This window comes from Corvus kubaryi, unplaced genomic scaffold, assembly GCF_017639235.1.
Source record: "Corvus kubaryi isolate FWS band 111438036 unplaced genomic scaffold, C.kubaryi_AGA036_p1.0 137, whole genome shotgun sequence".
In the NCBI taxonomy this organism is placed as follows: Eukaryota; Metazoa; Chordata; class Aves; order Passeriformes; family Corvidae; genus Corvus; species Corvus kubaryi.
The window spans coordinates 11242117-11269811 of record NW_024580671.1 but is presented as its reverse complement, the minus strand read 5'-3'; the positions used below and the strand labels follow the sequence as shown (position 1 = coordinate 11269811).

At 37.0% G+C, this 27695-nt stretch overlaps 1 protein-coding gene across 4 annotated transcripts in view; it reads left to right on the top strand.

Moving 5' to 3' along the window:
* Positions 1 to 27695, top strand: part of USP15 (ubiquitin specific peptidase 15) — a 60948-nt gene that overhangs the window by 6652 nt on the left and 26601 nt on the right. For all 4 annotated transcript variants that reach the window (XM_042017884.1, XM_042017883.1, XM_042017885.1 and 1 more), the window contains exons 2-6: positions 4421 to 4548; positions 7619 to 7749; positions 10422 to 10548; positions 15576 to 15721; positions 18217 to 18278. In XM_042017884.1, the coding sequence (XP_041873818.1) occupies positions 4421 to 4548; positions 7619 to 7749; positions 10422 to 10548; positions 15576 to 15721; positions 18217 to 18278 (594 nt within the window). The remainder of the gene's footprint in view (positions 1 to 4420; positions 4549 to 7618; positions 7750 to 10421; positions 10549 to 15575; positions 15722 to 18216; positions 18279 to 27695) is intronic.

The window sequence follows — 27695 nt, the reverse complement described above, 5'->3', positions numbered from 1 at the left end:
CCTATTTTGGGCTGCCCTAAGTCTCTACAGTTGATCATTTGGTCATACATAAGGATACGGTCTTCTCTGGTAAATTTGAGTGACCCAATTTTATTGGGTTTGCATGGCAAGGTGTTGGTAGCAGGGTTGTTACAGGGGTGGCTTTTAGGAGAAGCTGCCAGAAGCTTCCCTATGTCATACAGAGCCAATGCCAGCCGGCTCCAGATGGACTGACCACTGGCCAAGGCCAAATATCCCAAATTGAAAGGGACCCATAAGGGACATTGAATCCAACTTCCTGTTCTTTGTAGGACTGCCTAAAGCTAAACCATATGGCTAAGAGTGTCATCCAGGTGATCCTTGAACTGACAGGCTTGGTGCTGTAACCATTTCCCTAGGGAGCCTGTTCCAGTGACCAGCCACCCTCTCAGGCTTTTCATGATGTCGAGTATGAACTTCCCCTGTTGCAGCTTCATTCCATTTCCTGATGTTTTATTCCATTATCTGGTATTTCAGAGGACTCTAGAGTGTAAATTGTCCCTTGTATATGATAATCCATTTCAGGCAGGCAAGAAACATTTTACAGAAGAGAGCAGATATATCTTGTGAAACAATCTGAAGCTCTGCTAAGAAGTAAACACTGGGTAGTGAAGTAGGCCAGGCTTGAACTGAGAACACATTCACATGTTCTATAGTTTTGGATTCTACTTGCACAAAGAAATACTTAAGTATACATAATATAACCAAGAAAAAAAACTTCTAAAGCTAATTAAACTGTACAAATACTTCCAGTATTATTAATACTGAAAATTCAGTATTTGAGTGTAATTTTCAGCAAATGGTACATGCATGTTTTTGCTTACTTTTAAGTAGAGGTTTGGGACTACTCCAGTGTCTTACGTTATCAACCAGTTGGCTCTAAGTGACTTGGTTGTACTATTTTCTTCAAGCAATTTGTGGTTACTTACTTATTTGAAATGTCTGTGAATGTCAGGTATCTGCTGCTTTAGAGTTAACCAGTTCATTTTGCTGTGCAGATGTCTTCGTTTTTAAGGTTTGTCCCTCAAAGCAGAATATCTAGAAATTTGAGACTGTTCTTGTCTTTAATCTTTATTACAAATCCTCCAGGTTTGTTTCACCCCGGAAGATGGATTGGTTATCCTGCTCATTAGCTTAACTGATGACATCCTAGAGAGCAGAATTTGTGTTTCCTGGTTGAGTGAAATCTCGATTCTGTCAGATAACAAACATTTCTTAATCATAATTCTAAAAAATGGATAGGCCATATATTTTAACTTTGATGGAGAGTTCTGGGGTAGCCTTCTCGGTGAGGTCCACAGTTCAAGAAACTACTGTAGCATTAGATTCATTTGGAACTCCTTCCTGCATCAGGTAATGGTAACAAAAATAAAGGCCAAGTTTAATATACATATATTTTAGGTCTCTGTTTTAGTAATGCATGGTATGCTATTTTTGTATCTGGGACAACACACATTACAGTGAAGTGTATCTGGTCCAAGTGCATACCCCAAGTTTTTAAATATTTTTTCCTTAAAAAGGATCAGATATCATTTAAGAAATGAGGGTTTAGCAGATGTAGTTCTGTTTACTTGAGCTGTGTATTTTCTTCTTAAATTATTGGATGTCCTTCATAGGTAATATTTAGTTTTCGGGTGTTTGATTTTATCATGGATATTATAACATTGACGAAAAGATAAATTAAGTTGCCTTCCTATGGTTTTCCTTCTCTTATGCAGATGAGTAGTCTTGTTGATCTTGGTGACAATGCTATATTGAATGTGTTTGTAGAATCAAAAACTCTTAAGTTGTAAATCTCTGATTATTACTTTTCCCATTCATGCTAAGTAGTATGGATTTTAGCTACAGAAGTGCTTTAGCAGATTGATTGATTCCCCTTGTGCTCCTTTTTTTTTCCTTCCCCTCCATAATCTTTAATGTGTCATATCCTTCTTGCATAAAATGCATATGGCATTTGAACGCAAATTTCTGGTTTCCCTAATCTTACTGGAAAAGTAGTGTTTCATCTCTTGATTAAGAGCAAGTTCTTGTAATGGAGTGTTCTGGTTTTGGCCAGGACAGACTTAATTTTTCCACGGTGAGGGCATGGAGCCTGGAGCCCAGCCCCGGGCACGTCCAGGTTGTTATGCTCTACCAGCCCCAGGGGTGGGAGTCGAGGGCGCTCTTGTTTGGGAGAAGAGGGGTGTGGCTTCAGGTTGGAAAAAGGCATGGGGAGGGGGAGACCCATCCACCATTGCTCATTGTCGCCCAGGGTGAGCATTTTGCATGTAAACCACCCTCTTTTCTCCTCTTCTGTTATTGATATTGTTGCTGTTACTGTTTGTTTTTCTTATCTCATTGCTGTTTCCAGTAAATTGCAGTTATCTCAGCCTGTAATCTCTGCTTTTTGTGGAGGGGGGGAAGAGGAGTAGTTTTTTTGGTTTTGGTCAGAGTACTAAATTGGGGAATACCATTCTTAAACCAGGATAAGAGAGAAGATTACAGCTACTGTGACTATGTTCAATAATACTTTTCTCACCTGTACCAGATTTCTATTGAAGCAAAAGTAGCCAAATGTACATTAAAATGTATAAATGTATTAATATGTATAAAACATAGGTATACATGTGCATGCACATACTGCCTGTAGCCAGTAATTCACTGTAAGAATTCACATCTATAGTGTCTGCTAGCATTTTTCAAAATACCTATGTGCATTTTTTTTTACTTGGCCAAATAAATTCAATAAACCTTTCTTTTCCATGTAATTTCCATGTAATGCGTGTTACCTCTACTTTGTGGTAAAGGAACTTGACTGTGCTGTTTAGTTCTTACCATAATTACATGCTTGCATGATTTATAAGTGGGCTTTCAGCTTTCTTTATACAAGAAATATTAAGCTCCTATTTGAGCCTGTAAGTACAAATTCCTAAATGTGAAGGGAAGTGATGAAAGATTTTTTGGACTTCGTGTTAGGAAAGAAATGTAACAACATTTCTGTTAGGGGTGGCCCTTAAGAGATATTGCACAGCACATTTTGGTTGGTGGCAAAATTAATTGGATATGGAATAAGAAAGCTGATGAAGTGTTGAAATAGATAATGTTGAATATTTAAAATCTATAACAGTGGACCCCAAGCTTTCTCACACTGTTAAATTTGGTTATCAAAAATTTGTATTAATCATTGTTACTGGGATGTGATAAGACATTTAACACAGAGCATTTGAAAAGTAGAATAATTATATGGGAACAGTAATTTCTTAAGCATTAATTAAAACAAAGGCAGTTTGCCTGTATGATGGTTTCTCTTCTGTGTACAGTTGTATCTTCTTAAGATTCATAGTTCATTGAAATGTAGATCAAGAAAATAGAAGCCATGGGACAAGGCTGGCAGGTTTGGTGGTGACTGCATTCATAACCACATGCAGTTACAGCTTTTAGGGAATAGAGCTGGATGGCTGCAGCAGAAGAGAAAGGGGAGGATGCTGTTGGCCTTAGGTGTGTTCATGAGAATGAAAACTTAGTGTATAAAGCAAAAGGCAAGGGCATGTCAGATTAATCAAATTCAGTTTCATCCTAAGGTAGTAGCAAAAGGTTTGGGACAGACCAGGCAGAAGAAGATGAATGCTTTTAGGAAGGAGAAATAATGCATATGGTATCTTAAAAAAAATTAAAATCTGAGCATCACTGAACAAGTTTGGTATCTCGATCTTAAAGAAATTCTGGACGAAAAGGTATAAAATGTACATATCACAGGACTTTGTAAAAGCCAGGCTGGGACAATAGTTTAATCTGGACAGAAATACTGTGGAGCTGAGATTAGAGATATAATCGCTTTATATGGAAGTATGATGTTGATAATGATTTGTAGGAAGAACATCTAGTCCTCCATCAAAAGCAGAGCATTTACTGCTTGTGTTGATATTGACTCAGAGGAGGAAAACACCGTCTCTGGTTCTTGACAAGGTATCAGAGTTCTGAAGTTTTTTAAGTTGCATATGACTGTTATAAATAAAACTCCAGCAAGTAGACAATTCTTCACTGAAAGTTCTCTCTCACTTTCTAAAAGGTCTGTCTAATTATAGAGATTTAACTTGAATCTCCTGAATTTGAAAATCAAGAACAGCAATTAAAGATGACAATCGTTCATGCTAAAAAGGGAAATGTTTTTTCAACTTGCCATTTCTCAGCCTCTTATACATTGTATTGGCAGTCTTGCAAAACTGTACGTGGCACTGTTAGTGAGATCTTTATTTGACCACAGTTGAAGTCCTCACTGGTAGGAGATGCTGATAATGGTTAGCAGAACAGAGAGAAAAGCATTGTCATTTCACAAGACTGATGAATGCTGGTGCATTATCATGAATGAGGTAGGAAGTAGTAGCATCCTAGTAATTAATAGATATGTCTTCTTCCTTTTAAGGTATCTAGTGGATAGTCGCTGGTTCAAACAGTGGAAAAAATATGTTGGTTTTGACAGCTGGGACAAATACCAGATGGGAGATCAGAATGTGTACCCTGGTCCTATTGATAACTCTGGACTTCTCAAAGGTAACTGCTTCTGACTATGAAATAAGCCAATAGTACATTAAGTGCAAAATTGTCACAGGTAGTTCATCTTTTGAAGTTGGCAGTGTAAATTAACCTCATCATATATAAAGTTAAAAATTTTGGTTTCTTTTCAGACCATGACAAGGGAACTGGATTAGATTTCCCTAATGAATCACAATTTTATAAATACAATTATTGGAACTTCTTTGTAATGGTAATAAAATATGTAATAATGTACAAATTCCTGGTTTATAATGAGATTTTTGGGTTATCTTGAGAACTGAAAATTAGTCAAGTTGATAAAAGGTAGCTTGAGTTCACCATTATTTCCCTTTTTTTGGTAGCTTAACCAAATTGGGTGATTTAAAATAAGACACTTAAGTTGAGCTCTAAAACTTCCTTCTGTAAATGAGCCCCAAGCCCTTACTTTAGTTCTGGTACAACTGAAGAAGTGGTATTATGCAGTTCAGTGACTTTCACACAACTTGTTTGAAGTGATAGAGGATAATTTCCTATTTTCTTTATGGTCTTTTAAGTATGTTAAACTCTGTCACTGCTGTAATTATTCAGGTCTGACTGACTTTTGCTGAACCGTAGTCAAATTTGTGAACACAGGTCTCAGAATACTTTCCCACATATTTTAATCTTCGTGTCAAATTCTGTATTTAATGTTCAGCAACAAAATACTATTAGAGATGTTAATATTTAATCTGCAAAATCTAGCAGATACAAAATTGAGCAGGTAATTGCTTTTCTTCTTTGCAGTTACAGGTAATGTAATAGTACTGCATATTCTATTGGCACATAGTAATACCTTTTTTCCAACTTCATGGGGTTTATGATGAACTCTTGACTTTCTTAATTCAAAACTTCTGTAATTAGTGTCTCATTATTTTACGAATTCAATGTTAAAGATGATTGCGTCTTTCATAAAACTTGTCATACCATGTTCTACTGATTGTCAGTGTGAATGAGTGTGTATATCTGACACTGACCAGTGCCTTTGTAGAAGGTGCTGTATTGTTGTATACATCTATATGTTCTCTTCCATCCAGAAACTTTAGGGTGTTTTTGCTGCAGGTGAGTATTATGTTTTGTTTTCTGGAACATGAGGATCTAGGTCTTTTGTACGTTTTTGTAGTAAATCTTGCAGTGAGGCAGGGATGTTCAGGTGGTACATCTCAGCTAACGTCAGATGTAGCAACATCTTTTTATCCTCAGTGAGGTAGCATCAGCTTGTTCCCTCTTCTGTGCCTTTCCTTTCAAAAATACGTGATTTCTAGTTGTGCCAAACTGTTCATCTGTACCATTTATAACTTAATCTCCATACATGTTGAGATTATGTTTAAAGTTACTGTTGTTATGAAGCCTACTTTAAGGTTAGCTGTCCAAATTTGAGGTCATGTTAGCCATTTTCCTAAAAGCTCCTGAAAACCTGAATTCTGTTGTATTTGACACTACTAGTGCCCCTTTCAAAAGAAACAGTATCAGAGTTTGTAAACTTCACTATTTGCTCATTCATGGTTCTAAACTAAGGCTCTGCATTGGCAGTGATTCCATGCATTCTGTTACCTTCCAACATCTACCCTTTCTGTGTAAAGGTAGTTTTAATAAGGCCATTAGTGCCCGCCAGATAGTAGCTTTCTCTTTCACCCACTGCAGAGCAGCAATCTTCTGTACTAGGTTTTACATGTAGCATAAACTCAACCTGAAAATGCTTGGATTTTAATCTTGTCTTTAACACATAGTATGCTGTCGTTGCTCTCATGCTACTCTCCTTAAAAATGTGCATCAGATATAAAGAATAAAATAATCTCAAATGGGCATGCTTTCTCAAATATTCTGCAGTGTAATGCAGTGATAAGGAAAACAGTAATTGAATTCATGAAAGACTGATTCTAGGAAACTGAAGCAGTATGTTGTGCTTATATTACTTCAATGCTTCTCCATTGTTTCCAGAACATTTGGATGTTGTGAGAGCAATGAAAAGTAACAGGTAGAGATTTCAGTTAATCTCAACATGGGCAAAAAATGTTGAAAGTGATGGAATGCACGTGTCATCTTCAAAAGAAGAGATATATAGTCAAAGAGGGCACAAGGAAGTAGTTACTTAGAGTAGCTGATTGTTCATCATAGAAGACGGTGTTGTATATGAGGAACTGAATTGTCAGAGTCAGGCTACCTGTTCAATGGTTCTGAAAAAAATTATACTAGAAGAAATGTTGGTATTTTTAGAAGGAGGTGATAGAATCCAAATTACACCTTCTCACTATATAAGATCAGTGCAGAAATACCATATGAGTCTTGTGAAGAGTTACGTAGACCTGAAGATGTGCTTGTGGATTTCTCCGCACACTGTGCTCCCAGTTATAATGTGATACTTCCAGATGGAAAGACAGCTGCTCTAAATATCTGAGGCTCACAGTGGCTCACATCTGGAATCACCTCTTAGGCCTAAAAGATAACTGCTAGTAATAAGGATTGAACCAAAGCTAAAAGCATGCTAGTTACCTAAAGAGATTCCAAGCTGTGCTTCATTCAAGTGCAGCATCTCCCCTTCTCTGTGAAAAATTTTGCAGTGACTGTTTCCAGAGCACATAGGATCTTTTAAATAGGAGGTTGTACCATGCTACTTTCTTAGTCTGATGTGGGGTGAATGACTCAAACTTTGTCTTGAATCTACAGTTAACTAACTACTCATTCTCATTTTCAGTTGTGGATGTATCGATGATGATGTGGGAATATGTGTGAAGTGAGTGGGAGAAATAAATTGGTTTCTTTGAAAGCTAGGATGGTGTATGATAACAAACTAGGTGCTTATAGTTGCATGGGGATATGAAGTTGTCACTTGGGTTCCTGAGTAAAGGAATATCGCCTGTAATAGGTGTGCTATGCATGAACTGGATAGTTTGCTTAAATCATTTCAGAAGACTGGCTTTGAACGCCATAATACTGGTAACATAATTGTGACTCAGAAAATATTTTGTCTGCTGTTTATGTGAAAAATGTTATATTAAAAACTCAAGTACAGAATTACAGTATGCAAGTGACAATAATCTTTCTCTTATAGATGGTGATTCTCAGTCTCTCAAGGAACACCTCATTGATGAGCTGGACTACATCCTTTTGCCAACTGAAGGCTGGAATAGGCTAGTGAGCTGGTACACACTTATGGAAGGTCAAGAGCCAATTGCACGCAAGGTACTCTTTAATTGCCTGCTGGGATGAATATGATTCAGATGAAGTCCTGCAAATATACAGGAGTTGCACAGGAATTTATGAACAGACTTTAAGTCCTGGCCTATAATATTAATACAGACAACTCCTGCTTTAGTTGCTTATTGATATCTAATTTTTACTCAGATTTTTGAGGCTTAAGTTTGTAATATTGGGAAAGGGGGATGCAAAGGATATAATACTTTCTTATTCTGGAAGTAAGTCCTTTTAATAAATATCTCAAGAAGAATTTGCTTTATAAGCTTGTAAGGCTATAAATGCAAATGATTTTGTAATTAGGTGAATAACTCCAGAACTGTAGTGACTATGTTAGTGGAAAGCCTAGCTCTAATAATGTTAATATTGGTGGAGTAATTGGTAGTTTCTTTTCTGAGAAACACTCTGTGCTCAGCTGCTTGCTAAAGCAGTTATTCTTCAAGCAAAAAGCTTACCTTAACACAAGTAGTAGTCCCTGGTATGGTGGATAGTGTGGCCTTCCATCAATATGAGATACTTAAAAATTACCATCTTTAAATCTGTTTTTGTTTGCTCCAGCACGTAACACCCTTACTATTAAGGTGATATGACATTTCACCAGTTTATTGATCATACAATCTTTTTTTGTTTGTGTTATTTCTTAAGATTTTCAGGTTCGGGATTACAGTTGCGTCCTCACTGGACTGAATTACTTAGATTTTAAAATATATTTTGGTATGTTTATCCCTTCTGTATTGACCACTAGGGTGTATTTTTCCAGTTACAGGATCTTTATTTTAATTCTTTCAAAATGGCTGAAAAAATATTAGGCTTAGAATTTAGTTTTATGATATGTGGTGTAATACAGCTTTTGTCTCCTCCTTGTGACATGAGTATGGTGTAACTGCATGCATGCTGGCTGCTTACTTGAAGTCCACTGTTCAAATACATGGTAGATATAGCTGTAGAAACAATTTCAAGTCTTCAAATTTCATTTGGCCAGCAACAGAAGTTTGTTTGATGGTTTTCTTTAATACGACAAAATAGCTATTTGGTTTTTGGTTTTGTTTTAAAGAGACATCCCTGAAATGTCTCTGGTTTTTTGTCTAGATCTGTTAGAGATGAAATCCATTAAAATAACTCTCCTTCTTTAAAAATATGTTACCAACTTGTTACTGTTTTTTCTGAAGATGGATTTCAGCAAACTGCATACTCTTCCATCATCATGGTAAAGTAAAAAGTCTGTAATTTTTTCAGTTTGGGAGGAAGATGGAAGGAGATAGAAGTGAAATTAGAGTAACTTCTGTTCCACTTGGAAGTAGCTAACTGGAAAAATACATGTAATATAATGAGTGGCCAGGTAAACTGGCATAGCTTTGTTATTTTCTGCCAGTATGAACAGCAGTTACCCTCTGAGAAGCATATTCCTGTTCAGCATTTTTGTTTCTGATGCTTTTCTCATTCATTATTATTTTTCCTGTCTGCCTTTATTTTTTTTTTTTTTCTGTAAAGGTGCTATTATACTTCTCTTTCATCCCCTCCATTGCATCAACTATTTTTGAAATGTGGATCCATATTTTAAATGGATAAAATATTGTACTTGTCTACATCAAGTAATGTTAAGACTTCTTGTAACTGGTTGTACTACCACTACAGTGTCAGTTTTTATTCTTAGAAACATCTTAGCCATACTGCACAGTTTTGTTTACTGCCACTATTTTGTTGTGACTCTAGTAGCTGAAAACTACTAAGCTGCTCAAATTAAGATTCATTTTTATTTAAATATCATGATTGAGAGTCATTAAAGCTAAGGCAAGCAATGAAATAATTCACTAATTTCTTCATTTTTTTCCTATGGCACATGCATATAAGTTTCATTTGTACAGCAGATAGCAGATCTCTCCTGGCAATTAGCTGGTGGCTTTTTTTTTAACCATATTTGTCAGATGTATCACATATCAGGCTGATGGTTATTTTTGGAGCAGTCTACATGACTAAGTGTACTGCAGTTACACTTTGGAAGATCAAAGGGAAAAACATTTAAGAGGTGACCCTGAATATTTTTTTCTACATTTTACTTTTATTAAAGAACAAAAAAATCCTGTATATTTAACTATTCCATAATAGGTGTTTAAAAAATGAACGTATAGTAAACAACTGTAATGAGTAGGTCAAATTTCAAATGAATGTATTCATTATTGGAATGTAAGTGGAAGATTTGTAGGTTTTGTTTAAATATGTGGTATCCAGATTTTATTATTGTGTATTCTTTTTTTGATAAATGTTCTTTAACTGTGAAAACTAGTTCTTGTTTTTCTGAGGAAGTAGTATGCAATGAATGTATTTGGAAATAAAAATAGATTTGCGGTTTTTTTACATTTTGATCAAATACCTTTGGATTAAGGTTGCATATTTGTGATTTCTACTGTACTTAACACTTTGAAAGTCATCATGTCATACACAGGTAAGACAGTCTTCATAATGGAAAAATGTACTTTCTAGTTTACTGTATTCCTAAGAAGTTATAGGAGAACTTTAGTTCTAATTTTTTGCATTTATCAAGTGTCTTACGTTCCCTGAACTTCAGTTTCTTGAAGAGTTGTCAAAAATGTTTTGAAGCATGTGTATGTGTATATGAAAACATATTCAGACTGATAATGTGATCCCATTCTGTTTTTCAGGTCGTTGAACAGGGTATGTTTGTAAAGCACTGCAAAGTAGAAGTATATCTAACAGAATTAAAACTGTGTGAAAATGGAAATATGAATAATGTTGTCACACGAAGATTTAGTAAAGCTGATACAATAGGTATGCACAATGATTTTCTAAAAATAAATGATTGGTACTTGTATGTGGTAGCAAGTTCTGAAAATAAGTCTAGATAAAATGATAGATGGGTATTTTGACCACAAAAAACAATGGGAGTAGTTTCGTTTGGGTCAAAGTTAAAAGTTAACAAATTGGAATATTGAGGGGGTTTAATACAATTTCAGCAATATAACTGTGTGTTTTATTATCTAAGCATCTGTATTAACTTTAGAGGCTTGAGCTTTTAAGAATGCGAATTGTGTGAGGTTGTTTACTGGATTTCATAGTACTTTTTCTTGGCTTTTGATGTGTAAGAAATGTATTTTTTATGTGTTTCATTAGCCAACATGTTCTCGTCACATATATGAAGAGAAGGGTATATTACAAAATACAAGAAAGAATTTAATTAATAAATCAATGGCTAAAGCTGACCTACGAAGGCAGTACTCTTTGGGTAGTGAAATGGCAGGCCAGGCACAATCTTTTACAGTAATTGAATCCTCTATTAAACCTTTAACTTACCTTTATTTGTATTTATTTTGATTGCTCGTTGAGCATTCTGTCATTGTTTAAAACAGTATTTCGATAAGATATTTGACTTTGAAAATAACAATCAGAACATTTTCGAAGATATTGCTGCTCATTTTTTGGTGTATTTGTCCATGTGTAGCTGAGATAAGTCTTTCAATCGTCTGTATTTGTGCAGTTAGAATTGTACTTTATGCCCTTGACACTGTATGCCCAGCCATCACTTTGTTTACATTTGTTGACAGCGGTGTACATTTTTTAGCTTTTGCTTCTCTTTACATTATGAGTAGTGACTTATACTTACCGGCCTTTAATTCTTTGCAGATTGCTCGCTTTAGAAGCGGTCATTTTACTTTGTTAAATTTCAGTATTTAAGTTAGAAAAAGAATCACCTGCTTGTACAGAATAAAAACTTAAAAATTGTGAAAATTCCCCTCAAAACAAGGTTTGTTGTATGTTAATTTGCCTTTTTGAGGTCTGGTTTAACTTGGGAAGTTATACTTCATTATTTTCTGAACAAAACAGAAACTTGGTAAAAGCAATTTAACATTATCCTTCCCTTAGGACCAAATGCAAGCTATTTTGCAGCTATACTGAATTTAATTGTATCGCTGAAATTATAGGTAATGGATGAATTTTCTTTCTCTAATCAGAAGCAGGGCATTTTTGGAATGTCTGTTGCTTGAAGGTATATTAATTTTTTCTTAGCAAAGAGAGAATTACAATTATTAATAAATTGTTATAAAGCATAATGAGAAGCAGAGTCACTGGCAACCCCTTTCCAGACACTGGCCTTATTTGCTTCTCTGAAATGTGGATGATATGCTCCTGGAAGCCTTTAAAAACATGCCCTTTCTAAAAGTGAAGCTTCTTGCGCAGAGTACAAAGCAGAGCCATCCTAGCCAGGACATCCAAAAGAGTTTGTACCTTAGAAGAAGAGCTAGAAAAATTCTACCCACTTTAAGAGTAAATAATAACTGATCCCTCTTATCCATTACTAAGATTGTGATTGGTTTTGCTCCCTGCTTCTTACCTCAGGTATATTTAAGGTAGTTCTGGATTTCATCAAATACACAGCAGAAATGCTCATTATATCAATAAACAATATGCAAGAGGGATCTTACAGAATCTTGATTATTTTTTATTCTTCCTTGTATTCTCCAGTAAAGGTTGCATTTTTATTATGGTTGCAGAAGGATTGTAGTACAGAAGAGTCAGTAACAGCCCCACTGAAGTGAGCAGACATAGGGTACTATGGTCTTTTCAAGGAATTTTAGTTTTTCTATCCACCGTCATTGATTATATTATTTACTGCCCTCGGAAAATAAGTACAAGGCCTTCCTTAATTCACAAACCCAGAGAAATATCCTAAGTATAATATAATACTCACCTGTCAGTCTTCAGATGTGTGTTATTCCTGGAATACCTTTGCTTTTCCACTGAAATAGAAGCTAAGCTAAGCTGTATGTCAATAAATTAGTACAAGGTCAGGGCAGACCTAATAATGACAGTCATTCTCTTTTGATGGGATTAGTCTCATGTGACATATTCTTTGGACCTTCTTGGGTACCTCCTGCAGTTGAGGACCCTTGCCTTGGAGGCAGTGCATAGTGACTTTGAGACTGGCTGATGACAAACTCTCTTGGAGGAGAGGGGATTAATTCTAAAAGGAAAACGAGTTAGACAATAGATGTAGTTGAGGCAGCATTTCAGCCAAGATGCTGATCGGTGCTGATCCCAGAGAGCGTAAGGGCTTCCGAGCGAAAATGAATTAATGATCCATTTAGGAGTCTTAATCATGTGAAAGTATGATAGAACTAATCATCAGCCTAATGTGTAAGAGTTTTACAAAACACAAAATGTCGGACTGTCTGTAGCCTTGGTTATGGACAAATAGGAGTCAGGTTGTGTCTGCAATGCCATAAAACAATTCCAAAACTGAGCTAATAAACTTCATAGAAGATTACACTAGTGGGCTGTGCATCTAATAGACTTTTGCTAGTAAATTGTCTTAGCAAATGGCATTGATTCATCTCTCCCTTTAATCTGCTGCAGAATACAGGAGTGTAATGCTTGCCACCCTTGAGGACTATTTATTCTGGAATCAGCGACTTACGACTAACTTCTTTATGAAGGAGGGATTACTGTTTCATAGTTCAGACTGACATCTTAACATTAACTTAACACCTAAGAGTTTCCTTTAGCCAGCATTTGTGATAGTGCTAGCCTTTAGGAGCCAGAATGTGTTTGTATTAGGATCCACTGAACTTGTTCAGCATCTCATCAAGACTGTTCCAGGTAGTCTTTTGAAATAGTACTTAAAGCCTGCAGTTGTTTTTATGGATGAGCTGTATGATTTTTAACAATATAGGGTATTATCTGTATGGGAGCTGTAACTTTTAACTCTGAAATTGAACTATCTCAAATTGTGAGTATACAACTGATGGAGTGATGGCAGTTCTTCCTGTCTCTTTGAGACCCCATGCTAGTAGTAATCATCTCATACATTGAATGTATATAACTAAAACCCCCAGGGAAATGTTGGAGTCACCATCCCTGGAGGTGTTTGAGAACTGACTGCATGTGACAGTGCTATGATTTAGTTGATATGCTGGTGTTTGGTGGAAGGTTGGACTCAGTGATCATGGAGGTCTTTTCCAACCTTAATGAATCTACGATTCTACTGATACTCAGTGTGCCTCAGACAATACCTATTTGATACATTTTCATTTATGATGGAACAGGCTCTTTCACTTTAGTTCATAAGCCAGCACTCTAGTAATACTTGGTGGGGATCGGAGGAAGAATTATAAAGTGTGCATTGGTTATATGTTCATGGAAATACATAAAAGAATCTTATTTTCACAGTCTAAAAATTGGCATAATAGTCAAGTGGAACGTGCTCTTTCCAGAGTCTTGGACATAATGTGTAGTCATCCAATAGGATTGATTCTTTCTGTCTTGTAATAGTTCTGTTAGCAAAGCTGGAATATGTTAAAAATTAATATCATAAATGTCAACTTAGTACTTGAGAAGAAAATGACCTGCAATGCTCAGATAATTAATTGCCGTGGTATTAGTAAGAATGAAGAATTATATTTTGTAAATTCTTCTTTTAGTGAAAGTCATTGATAAATCTAGATTCTCTACTTTTTTTACAAGATTGTTGCTGACTAGATTCCTTCTTATGTTCAGATGTAGTTATTTGAATTCATTGGTTGAGAATTGATTGAGACAGTACTCAATTTTTTCTTTTGGAAGCCAACAAATCAAATAAGTCTGTTGCCTTGTTGGTATCACCTACCTTGCCTACATATCATCTCTGTTACCAAAACAGATGATCCAGTCTAACACTAAAATGTGTGATAACTAGTATAGAAACAATTTGTATTCAGGTGTCTACTGTATCTACAAATTGCCCATTGTCACACATTTCAGAAGCCAGTGGCTGGACTTTTGCAAGGTACTTTTAAGTTTCGGGTCTCAATTTGGCTTTTCTTGTTTAACCTAGTGGAACAGGCAGTCTTGAGTAAAAGGGAGGAAGAGAACCTGACACACTAGCGTTTTATCCTTAGACTTTGGAGGAATGTCTTTCAAAGAGCTTACAGGGCCCATTTTTAGAATAGTGCTTTCAGTGATCATCAGGGATGAAGTGTATGTTTCCTGACTCCTGTTTTGTGTTCTGTTAGCTGTTATGAGACATAGCTTCCATGGCCCTTTGTGAGTCTATCAATTAAAAAAAGCAGCTGAGTGGGATTGCTATGATACATATTAGTTAAAAAACTCAACTCTTTAATAAACTCTGCTTTTGTATGAGGAGAAAAGAGTTGATTAAGAACTGCTTAAACTTCGTTGTAGATAACGGTAATGCTACCTTAAAATTATGTACCACTGGTTATATTTCTGTCAGGTAGAGCAGGAGTTGGTAGACCTTTTTGCTTTAAATCATTCCGGGACAGAAAATCTTTCCTCTTTCTTTTAAAATAAATTTATGCACTTCAGTTTTACAGAGTAGTTTTTAATTTCTGTGGATACGTGAATTAAACTTCATGCATGATTTATATATTGTGGTTAGTGCTAATTGCACTCATGGGTAGAAGAGTAAAAACTGAAAAGGGTTTGATTTAGGGAGAGGAACAGAATGACTTGCACTCCCTGCACCTGATTTTGCTACCAGTCTCACTTGTGATGATTTGCTACCTCCCCTCACTCCTCTGTTAGCACATTCAGAAATGAGTAGATGGCTCCTGTCTGTTATTTATCAAGTTCTCTTTATTTGGTCTGCCTTGCTAAGGGATTCAGTCCTCTGACTGTTTCCATTTTAAAGGCAAGCTAACTACCAACTTCCTGCTTGTCCTACAAAATGATGTAGTTGCATGGTAATTTCTACAGTTTCGTTCATATTTTGAGTATGAGGAGATGAATTCTGATGCTTTATTTGACCTTACGCTGTTTGTGTATTGAAATGTTAAACTTGTGTTCTCTCCTTTACAAAACAGACACAATTGAAAAGGAGATAAGAAAAATCTTCAATATTCCAGGGGAAAAAGAGACCAGATTGTGGAACAAATACATGAGTAATACTTTTGAACCTTTGAATAAACCAGACAGTACCATACAGGATGCTGGTTTATACCAGGGACAGGTACAGTGAAATATTATTTCTTTTCTTGTATATGTTTATCTTTTTGCTCCTGAAAATGTAGCTGTACCCAATGATTTTTACTTCTTTTTAAATGAAAATTGCCTCTTAATACATGGTGTTAGGGATAGAGGATTTTATAAACAAATTTGTTGAAATTAAAGTAGTTTTTGTGTGTGTTTTCAGGATTAAAGATTTAACTCTCTTGGTGAATTAAAACTAAAATTCTAAATATACTTCTAAATTTTAAATGTTATGCTTACCAATTTTATGAAGTTGCTGACATGAATTTGGTAAAATCCGAAATAAAAAATTATTCCTAGGATCTGGGATATGTTCCTATAATGAAACCCAAAATTTGAAGACCTTTTTAGGTATTCTAGAAGAATGTCTTCTACTCACATTCCACTGTCCAGATTTCACATACAAAATTAGAAAAAATGAAAATATTTTGATAAGAACAACAGAGGCTTGTAAACCTGCTTTAATATGAGACAATATCATCACTTTATAGGGGAATTCCTCACAAGATAATTTTTTTACCTTTCCAGATGAATGTAAAGAGCAAACATTAAATGTTAAGCTACAAAATATAAATGTAAACAGATCGAGCAATTGCATTGTTAGAAAAACTTTTCAGATTGTTACACTGATTCTTCAGTCTTCAGATAAAGTTGAATGTTTTTTCAAGAGCTGTAGTTCATGCTGTCATGCTACAAATGTGGATGGATGAAATTTGATGACAGTAATTTTAGTCAAGATTATGTTAAAATATTTTGCCTTGAACTATTTGACTCTAACCTACTTACCAGCAGTATTTATGCTGTGTTTCAGTTTTCTTTTATGGCATGGAAGGTAGCTAATCAGTGCACCAAAATAGCTGCTTGAACTATTGTGTCCTTTAGCTTCATGCTGCATGCACTTAAACTGTCACACAGGTAATTTTAACAATGCATAGGTCCTACTGGAAGAGCCCACATCTCCCATAAAAGATTCACATCAAAGATGTAACTTGCAAATTACCTCTATCCCAGTGAAACATTAACTATGAAGCAAACATGGTCTCATAAAGCCGTGACAAGGTCTCTAGGTGACATTTGTACTTTGAGCAAAACAAATACTGTTTAAAACAGAGTTTAACCATGGTTTCTGAAAATGCTAAATGTCGTGGTAGGCCATATGTGTTTGGTCAGTTGCACTTGCTGACACACACGGTTATTTTTCTTGCTGAGCTTCCTAACCTAGTAATAGTTACCCTGACTATTACAGTCTGTCTAACCTAATAGTTATAATAGTGTATGCGATTGAGTAAATTAATGCTTTGAATTTATCAGTTGATTTCTGAAGTGAGCCTTTAGGGATTCCATTGAACTCTTCAGTCTAAATCTACGTTTTATTTAGTAATCTAATCTCTGAGAGCCAGTCAAGGAAGTATGGCAGAATCAGTCTTTCAGCATCAATGACCAAGGATAGCAGTCTGCTCTGTTCCTGATAAAAAACTGGTCATGATACAAGGCTTGTTTCCAATCTCATGCTCTTGTGTATTCAGACTGAAAATGTGATTACATCTTCAAGTGGCTTATACACAAGGTTTTGAGCATTAGTATGTATGTGAATTTATGTCACTGTGTGGACACATACAGGCACAGCATGGCAGTTAATTAGAGTCCTGAAACATCGGTGTACCGTTGTGCAGAATTAGTTGCATTGGAAGTGGGGCGTTGGATTCAGTTTAAGTATTGGAGTCTAGTTGCCATTTCAAAGGATCTAGATATCTCAGCTGTCAATCCAGAAAAAGGCATGAGCTTTTTGTAGGTCCTGTGTCATAACTGCCAGCCTAGGGCAGATACCTGAAATACCCAAAGGAGTTTCAAATGACACCTGATGCCTGTGTTTGGGACTGAGTGTTCTGTACTCCTTTCTGTACCAATAACAAATTGAACAAAATTGATTTTGTTAGCCAACTGTCCCGTTGAAAAAATAATATTAGATAAATGCTTTGGTAAAACATATAGGAATAACCATACAGGTACGATTTTAAGGCTATCAGTGCAGAAAATAGTTTTGTTTGGGTGTTTGGGTTTGGTTTTTTTCTTACTGATCTGTGTGAGGCAAAATTCCTTCAGGAATGTCCTTTCCTTAACAGGGCTGGTGTATAGACATGTGATTTCTATAGATTCATTTAAACATTGCAGGTCATCTTCTGACCTCTTTGAGAGATAAGTGGCTTGCCATCCATGGATTTTAGAGGAATAGAAATATTAAGTGAAGTGCCCAAAATTGCACAAATTAATATGTGGAGTGAAAAAAGTAGAGAGGATGGTGCAGTGTTAATGGATAGAATGTGGAGTGTAATGGAATATTCTTGAATCTCAGTGAACAGTAATTTAAATACCAGTCTTTTCTTGATCACGTCAGCAAATCCACTAAAAAGATGGAACAGAAAGGAATCTACTGATATTTTTATTTCAGTTTTCTTATTCCACTTTTGGTGGTAGGTCCTGGTGATAGAACAGAAGAATGAGGATGGAACATGGCCAAGAGGTCCTTCAACTCCTAAGTAAGTTATGAATTCCAGTCATGTGATTAACTTCACATATTATTTTGTTTTATTAAAAAAAAAAGTTTCTAAAAGTGGCATTTGATTTTGAAAATCTGCTGAATATACTTGTTGTAAGTGCCATGCATTGTAGAACATAGCATAATAATGGTGAATGCCTGTATATAGGTTGCTTAACTTTGTTGATTTCAACCAATGATATATATTATCCTGCTTAAAAATGAAAAAAGAATCCATAGTAGAAAACTGTAAAACTTAGCTTATTTTATTTAGATTTCTGTTTCAAAGCACAGTGTATGTGTTAGGTCAACACAGATATGTATATTTTATCAGTATTTTTCTTATATGTAAATATTTTCATGGACAGCTTGTTCCTTTTGTCTCCAGAGCACAATATTTACCCATAAAGTTTATTTAAATTGCAGCCTACATTACCATCATGTGGCTTTTGCTCTTTGTTGGGCTGTCATCAGTTAATGCAGGACAATGTTGGTTTTGTTTTCTGGTTTTCCTACTGCTGTTCATCAACAGCACGTTGATAGTGGCAAGTGAATAGAAGGGCTTGTGTGTTTTTCTTCATTTAGATGGATGAACTATTTCTAATATTATTTCCAATATCTAAATCATGTTCTGTTGGTTTTGAAGAACAGCTGGAACCAATTAATTAATATGATGTCAGCCTTACAAATCATTAACTGTGTTTTTTGCCTTTGTTGGCTGGTTCTTGATCATACCTTTCATTTAAAAGTTTAAGTTCTTTTAAGTTCTGTTTATTCCTTTTAAGAATATGCATGCATGTAATCAAGTGTCACTGTTGTTCTAAAACATTTTTATAGTATCATTGCTTATCATTTGAAGGACAGCGTTTGTCTTTGGTTTTTTATCTCAAGCACTTATATTTGGAGCACTAGTTTCTATTAAGTTATTTAATGAAGTCTGAATTCAGTTTAAGATTAGTACAAACAGTATAATCTTGCTTAGCAAGATGTAACACAAAGGATTGAGAATGTGGAGCAATAGAAAGAATGGGGTGCTAAGTATTTGAAGTTTAATCTCTGATCTCAAAAAGCATCTAGTAGAAATTTAAATTCTTGGTCAAATTTTAGATGCAGATTTCAAAGGTTAAAAGAACTTACATAACTCATTGTCATGGATTCTTTTGGAAGTCTTGGTTGGAAAATATTCTGGTGACGGTATCTGCCTTTATTCTGCCAAACTTCTTTTCCATTTTATGGAAAGCATTCAGGAGCAGTATATAAATTAAAGAATGTCTCCTGAAAAATGCTTGATCTGGAGACAAGTGAAATAGTAATTGAGAATGCTGGTGTCAGAGGAGGCTGTAAGTAAACCAACAAATGAGAATGAATAATTTTACTGTGAGGTTGGGGTATGGTTTTGAAATCTGGCAGCTATCAGAAAGTTGGGAATTTGATATTCAAATACACTGTAAAAATTGAAGGTTTGCAAAATTTAGTGAATTCAAATAGCAACTGTCAACAGGCAGTAATAGGACAGATTTTTACACCTGTTTAAAACTTCATGAACAATCTAATAAATGTTTAAAGGGATAGAAATAGTAAACACTTTGGAGTTTTCTGTGTGAGATGCATTAGGAGTATTAGTTTGCCATCACAGCATATATCCACATACCTTCCTACAGCCTTCTCATTGGTCACACACTGGCTCACACTGCTGAAATTACCTCTTTGTACTGCTTCTTTTTGAAGAGTACGAATTGTAAACAAATTCTGACATCAAGGTATAAAAGGCCATATTTAGAAATGTCAAAATGTAGAATATTGGAAAGCATGAAAGACTGTAAAGCTTGAAAAGGCAGGATCATTTCAGAACATGAGCTAAGCTTTTCTACAGATTCACAGAATTGTTGAAGTTGGAAGGCATCTCCATAGATTCTCTGGTCCAGCCCACTTGCTCAAAGACAGGTCACCTACAGCAGGTTGCTTGGGACTGTGTCCAGTTATGTTTTGAGCATGTCCAAGGATGGAGGCTCTACAGCCTTCCTGTAAACCTATTCCACTGTTTGTTAACTCCTATTTTGAAACAAAATTTCTTACATTTAGAAAGAATTGCATGTGCTTCAGTTTGTGCACATTGCCTCTTCTCCTTTCAGTGGACACCACTGAGAAGGGTCTTGCTCCATCTTCTTCATTCCCTCCCACTGGTTATTTATACATGTTGATAATATCACTCTGGAGCCTTCTCTTCTCCAGGCTGAATGGTCTCAGCTTTCAGCCTCTCCACAGAGGTCAGATGCTGCAATCCTTGATCACCTGTGTGGTGTCTCACTGAACTTGGTCCAGGATATCTCTGTCTCTCTGGTCCTGGGGAGCCCAGCACTCCAGGTGTCTCTAGCCAGTTCTGAGTGGACAGGAAGGATCACCTCCCTTGACCTGCTGGCAGTGCTTTTCCCAGTGTAGCACACTGGGCCAAGGTGTTTGGCCTAAGGACACACTGCTGGTTCATGTTCAGCTTCTTGTCCAGCAGAACCCCAGGTGGTTCCCTGCCAAGCTGCTTTCCATTCAGTCATCTGCCCACACCCCCTCTTCCTCCCCGTGTGTTGGTTCCTGGGATTGTTCCTCCACAGGTGCAGGCCTTCACATTTCCCTTGGGTGGACTTCATGAGATTCCTGTTTGCTCGTTTTTCCAGCCTTTTGAGGTCTGTCAGAATGGCAACAGAAGATACGTTGTGACAGTTGAAAATGAGAAACAGTAAGATGGAAAGATGTTCTGCACATTTTCCCCGCCTCTTTTTAGCAGAAGTGTAACAGCAATTTTTGTATTGGTTACTTCTTTTGGCAATTCTTCTGTATTCCTGCAACTGGTGATGAATGCTGGCAGTTTTTCATGAGAAAGATGTTAAAGGTGTGAGCTTCTTCTGCAAGAAAATAACTTATTTACTTCGAAAGTGGCCAGGTTGGGACCTCAGTTCAGTATAGGAAGGAACACTTTCGACAATGATAATTCTCTTTTTCTTACGAGTATAATGAATTCTTACAAGAAAAAAAGATTATCATCACAATTGTCTCTTCTTTTGAAATTAGAACGGAGCGGTTTAAAGTGTGAGATCCTTTTCATATAGAAGAAGCAGAGACCATGCTGTGCAACTTAATTTCTGCTCTGTGTTCAAATTTGTCACTGTTCGCATTTCTTCTATGTGTACTGTTCTTCTAACTTCTGAATTTAATTAATTTTGGAAGTAATCGCAACATCCACTGTAAAAACTCTGCGTGATTTAGTATCTGCTATTGTATCATGTTTTAATGCTGCATAAAATGTTTGTGAGTCTTGGGATTTTTGTCTGAAAGTATCTGAATGTGGTATACATTCTTAAATTGTTCACAGGGTCAGTCAGGTTTAAGAATAGCTGGATTTTTGGCTTTCTCAGGGGTTGTTTGTATCAGCTACTGGCATGTTTTTTGCTCTGAGAGGTTGATTTCTGTGAAACTTTCTTTCTCCTGTAATGTCTTAAATGTCATTGCTCCCAAAAGAGATATTACTTAGCAGTCATTATCATTTTTGCAGAAAATTTCTTTTATACTTAACATGTCTGTGAGTAGCTGACTAACATGTCTCCTCAGTGTCATACATGTGACAAACTTACATAAACATACAGATCCCAGCTGTTTTGGTAGCTTAGTTGCTGCTGATCCCAGTATTTGAATGAAGACTTGTTATCTGTGTGCAGACTTTTTTTTTTTTTTTAATCAGTGTCCTTATATGGGAAGTTAATCTGCAGGCAGGAAAAATAACTAAATCTGTTTGAATGGTTTATTATTGTCAAGATGGTGTTTTAAACTAAGATATATTAAAAAAAGGGTCTAAGGTTGTAGTTCAAGTTACTTAAGGAACTGTACTACAAAATCAAGTTACTTGTGTTTAGGAAAAACTGTTCATCACTTAAAACCTTTCAGCCAATCTGTGATTGTAAAACTTACAGAGAAGCAAGGAACTCAAGTTTTGACATTCCGTGGGTTACCAGTTGAATAGCCAGGACAGGGTTTCTGTTAGTTTTCTGTTAAGAAGTTGTTACCTATTTGTATGCAAATATAAAAGCAAGTTAGGGAAGCATACAAAAACCCTATAAACTAGTAGGTTATTTCCCTCTAATTTTAAAGAGGTGTTGTAGCTGGGGTTTTTTAGAAAACTTAAAAACAGGTTTTTAATCTACTGGTTTCATCTAATTCTTTAAAAATGCTTTCTATATGGTAAAAAACTAAGATTTTTTTTTTTATTACCTGTCAATCTATATCTCTGTATGTATAATAAAAGCAATGGATTTCATTAATCTAATAAAACTTCTGTTTTTTAGATTCACTGTGGATTCAGTCATCCTAATCAAATAGCTGGCTGCTTAACATAATTTACAGGTGGCCTGCTGTTAACTTTAAAGCAATTTTTGTGTGTGAAAGGGAATATATTGTTGGTTAGGGGTTTTTTTGACCGTACAGAAGTGTGAGGCAGTACACATTCATAGCTTATTTCTTTTTCTTCTTATAATAATTAATGTTTTCATACAATATTTTTCACATAGAAAATTTTTTAACTTTTTTTTTCTGGTTCAAACTGTATGCCTTTTTGCCTTGGAAGAGCATTAAAGGCCCTTTCTTGATTTTTCTCCGTTACTGGGTTGGACCCCATAATGTTTGTTAAGAGGAGGAAAAAAATGGATAAAAGATGCCTAGCAGTCCTTTTTAAAATAATATAATGCCTGTTTATCCAAGTTTTTTAGGAAAATATATCCATGAATCTCCAAAGGAAAAATTGCGTATACTGAAATGAGGGGTTTTTTTCCCTGAAGCAATTGATATGCGGACAGGCGTGCCTTTCTACTGACTTTTCTGTGAGAAAGAGAATTGTGGTGAATAGAGCTAACTGGGGACTTACTCTGATGTCTTAAATTGTATAAGCAAGAGCTGTCAGCTTGTTTGCCAGTCAAAAACTGGACTGCCATTTGCCGAAAAATAGTAACTTGTGATAACCATGTGTCTGTGCTCCTGTGGGTAAACATCAGTAATGTTCAACAGACATTTTCAATTAGTTTAACAAACATGTTCATTAACATGAATTAGTAGAGGGTTGAAAAACTCTTAACAAATGCATGTACTGAACATTAATTTTTTGATTGATGAATGTTAAAATATCAACCTTTTTTACTGCAAATTCCCCGAAGAAGTATGATTAGCTGAATTAGGGTTTGTAAGAAGAGAAAAGTCTAACTAAAGCTGGCTTTAAAATTGTGTGTTAGCCCAATCAGCTAACAAGGAAAAGAGTCTTTGATGATGGAAGGACCTCTTGAGACAGTCTCACCTAGTTCCCTTACTCAAAGCATCAGAAGCTGGTGCAGATTGCCTGGGACCATATCCAGGCATATTCCGTGTTCAAATGGAATTTTATTTCTTTTCTTTTATACCCATAGACTTTTGTCCTTTCGGTGGGCACCACTGAGAAGATTCTTGCACCATCTCCTTAATTCCCTTCCATTGGGTATTTATACAAGTGATAAGACTATTCTGGAGCCTTCTCTTCTCCAGGCTGAATGGTCCCAGCTCTCTCAGCTTCTTCACATGTCAAATGCTGCACCTTTGTAGTGTCTCACTAGTCTTGCTCCAGAGCGTCCCTATCTTTCTGGTACTAGGGAGCCCAGCACTCCAGGTGTCTCTAGCCGGTTCTGAGTGGACAGGAAGGATCACCTCCCTTGACCTGCTGGCAGTGCTTTTCCCAGTGTAGCACACTGGGCCAAGGTGTTTGGCCTAAGGACACACTGCTGGTTCATGTTCAGCTTTTATCCAGCAGAACCCCAGGTGGTTCCCTGCCAAGCTGCTTTCCATTTGGTCACTGGCCCCTCCAGGGGTAGGATTGAATGGTTTTCAGTCCATTTCACTGTACACTTATGTAACCCATGTTTCATGTACTTGTCTATGAGGGTGTTGCAGGAGACACTGTCAAAAGACTTAAGGAAGTTGAGATAAACCACACCCATTGCTTCCCCCTCATCTGCCAAGATAGCCTTCTATGAAGTGACTACCATCAGGCTGGTTAAACAAGGTATCTACCACTGCTTTCACTCATACACTTTCTCATCCAAGTTGGGTCAAAATCTCCTTGTTCATCCATTCATGTTTCATGCTGCCTTTGCTTGATTTTCTAGTTCTCTGACTGGACCATTCCTGAGCATAGAGGAGATGGTCCTTGAAAGGCTGGACTTAAATGATCTTAGAGGTCTTTTCCAACCTAAATGATTCTGTGAATATCAGCCAGCTCTGTTAGGGCCCCCTCTTCTCTCCAGGGCTGTATCCCATGGGACTTTTCCAATCAGATCCCTAAAAAAGGCTAAAGTCTGCTCTGCAGTAATCCAGGGCTGTGTTCCTGCTTTCTGCCATGCTCTCTCAGGATCTCAGATTTCACCATCTTAAGGTCATTTTGGCCAAGGCCCCAGCCTTCACATTCCCAACTAGTTCCTCCTTAGTTTTAAGTATCAGATGCAGCCGAGAATCTCTCCTTGTTGGCTCCTCAGTCACCTGCATCAGAAAGTTGTCATCATTGCATCTCAGAACCTTCCTGCGTTTTTTTGTGCCCTATGTTGTCTCACCAGCAGGTCTGCTATAAGGACTAGGGCCTGTGAATGTTAGGCTTCTTTCCAGTTGTCAAAAAAAGTCTTATCTGCCTTTCTTTATCCTGATCCAGTCAGTCTGGATGACTACAGTGGAAAAAAGATTGTTCTAGCTGCAGTTGTTTTTCCTCATGTCTGTATTTATCTCCTTGCTGTTGGTCATTAGGGGAATTCTAGTACAGTTTAACTGTAGTGTTAATGAAGTATGTGGGCAGTTCAATATCTAATGTGAGTTACCATTTATTTCAGCATAATACAGTGAAGTGGGTTTATTAACCTGTCTTTTGCTGGACTGTTAAGATGCTAAATTATAATAAATAATTTTGTGGGGTTTGTTAGTTACATCATTAAAAGTTACTTTTCAAAACTATCTGTTAGTTTCTGCTACTGTTGTAGCTATGTTGAGAATTTGGTTTCCTCCTGCTTTTGAGACGCAAGCCATTTACTGATTATGTAGACCTTTATGTGGCTTATTCTGGTTTCTTTTAGCTTTTATATACTGCAATTACACGTTGAGTTTTAAAATTTAAAACTGTATTGCATTTTAATTTGGTTTAAATCATATAAAAGCTTCAAATTTGTTTTGAAAAGTTCAATTTCAGTTGAAAATTATTCAGATCAAATAGCTTCTTCTAAAATAATTACATGTGTAAATGCCATAGTTTAACTTCTGTCTTGGATTTAAATGGGGTTAAACTGACTTTGGTTAGGTATTTTTTGTGGACACAGTCTGTGTATTTTACTTCTTTGAAGATAATATTCAAAGAGAGGGGTTTAGATTGATAAAGGAAATAACAGGAAAGCTTTGTGAATGTTGATCTGAACACTTGAAGAATTAACTAACATGTTCTTGATGTGGTGATACATAGAATGGTTTAGGTTTGAAGGGACCTCAAAAGCTGATCCCCTGCCATGGGCAGGGGCATCTTCAACTGGACTGAGTTGCTCAGAGCCTCATCCAATGTGGCCTCAAACGCTTACAGGGATGGGCCATCCGCAGTTTCTCTGCATAACCTGTTTCAGTTCCTCACCACCCTCACAGAGAAGAATTTCTTCCTAATATCTAATCTAAACCTACTCTCTTTCAGTTTGAAGTCATTCCCCCTTAGTCCAATGACTACATGCCCTTGTAAAAAGTTCCTCTCCCTTTCATAGCCCTCTTAGGAACGGAAAGGCTGCACTAAAGTTTCCCCAGAGCCTTCTCTTCTCTGGACTTAACAGCCCCAGCTCTCTCAGTCTGCTCATAGGAGAAATATTCCAGCCCTCTGATCGTCTTGTGGCCCTGTCCTGGACTCATATCGACAAGTTCATGTCCTTATGCTGGTGGCCCCAGAGATGAACACTGCACTCCAGATGGGATGTCATGATGGCAAAGCAGAGGGGGAGAATCCCCTCCCCTGCCCTGCTGGTCACGCTGCTTTTGATGGAGCCCAGGGTATAGTTGGCTTTCTGTGCTGTGGGCTCACATTGCTGAGTTATGTTGGGCTTCTCATCCACCAGCACCCCTAGTTCTTTCTCTTAAGGGCTGCTTTCAATTAATTCTTGGCCCAGCCTGTGCTTGCGATTGGGATTGCCCTGACCCAAGTGCAGGACCTTGCATTTGTCATGGTTGAACTCATGAAGTTTGTATCAGCCCATCTCTCAAGCTAGGTCCCTCTGGATGACATCCATTTCCTCCAGTGTGTCAACCACACAACACAGCTTGGTGTCAACAAACTTGGTGAGCATGCACTAATCCCACTGTCCATGTCACTGCCAAGAAGCACTGGTCCCAGTACTGACCCCTAAGGAACACCACTGGTTTCCACTTGGACACTGATTCGTTGAGTACAACTCCTTGAGTGCAACTGCCCAGCCAGTTCCTTATTCACCAAGTGGTCCATCTGTCAAATTGATGTCTCTCCAGTTTAGAGACAGTGTCTAATGCTTCGCAGAAGTCTAGACTGATGATGTCAGTCTTCCCTCATCCACCTCTTTAACCCTGTTTTAGAATGCCACCAAATTTCTCTGGCAAGATTTGCCCTTAGTTGACAGCATGTTGGCTGTCACCAATCACCTCCTTGGTCTTCCTGGTTGGGTGGCCCATAGCAGACCCCCACTATAATCTTGCCTGTCCCTGCCCTCCCTTTAATCCTTATGCATCAGGGATCATGGATCCCTTAGAGGAGCTCCCAAGAGGTTCCCCTGCCTATCCTTCCTAAATAGCCTATGTCCTTTCATTCCAACACTCCAGACATAGTAGCCATCCCACCACTTATTTGCCAGTGATGGCAGAGGATCGTACCCCTACAGTCATATGCACATCTCCAGCTCCTCTTGTTTTTTGCCCATGCTTGTACATTTGCATGGAGGTATTTCAGTCGGGCCCTCAGTGAAGCTGAAGAAGAGTGCTGGCTGCAGTGGCTGGAATTCTTTTGTGCTGTACTTCAGATTCATTCGTCCTGACCTGCAAACCCTCTCCAGGCTCTGGGCGGCAGCTCTTGCAAGCTCTGGCATCAAATTGGTGTGAGCAGTGTGGATGGAGGTTCCCTTTCCCCAGCAACTCTTCTTTTGGAGAAAGTTTATTAATAGAAAGTTGAAAATAACTGTGAATATATACTTGGGGAAATTTCCAGTGTAAAAATGTTTATTTCCCTAAGAGTTTAGTTCTTAAAAGGTGCTTAAAAAGTCCTGAGCATGCAGAAGTTCTTCTCTTAATACAGTGATATGTATTTCAAAGCTTTTCAATGACATCTGGAACTCCAATTCAGTTGGAGTTAACATAGGGCCCACAAAATCAGGAGGGT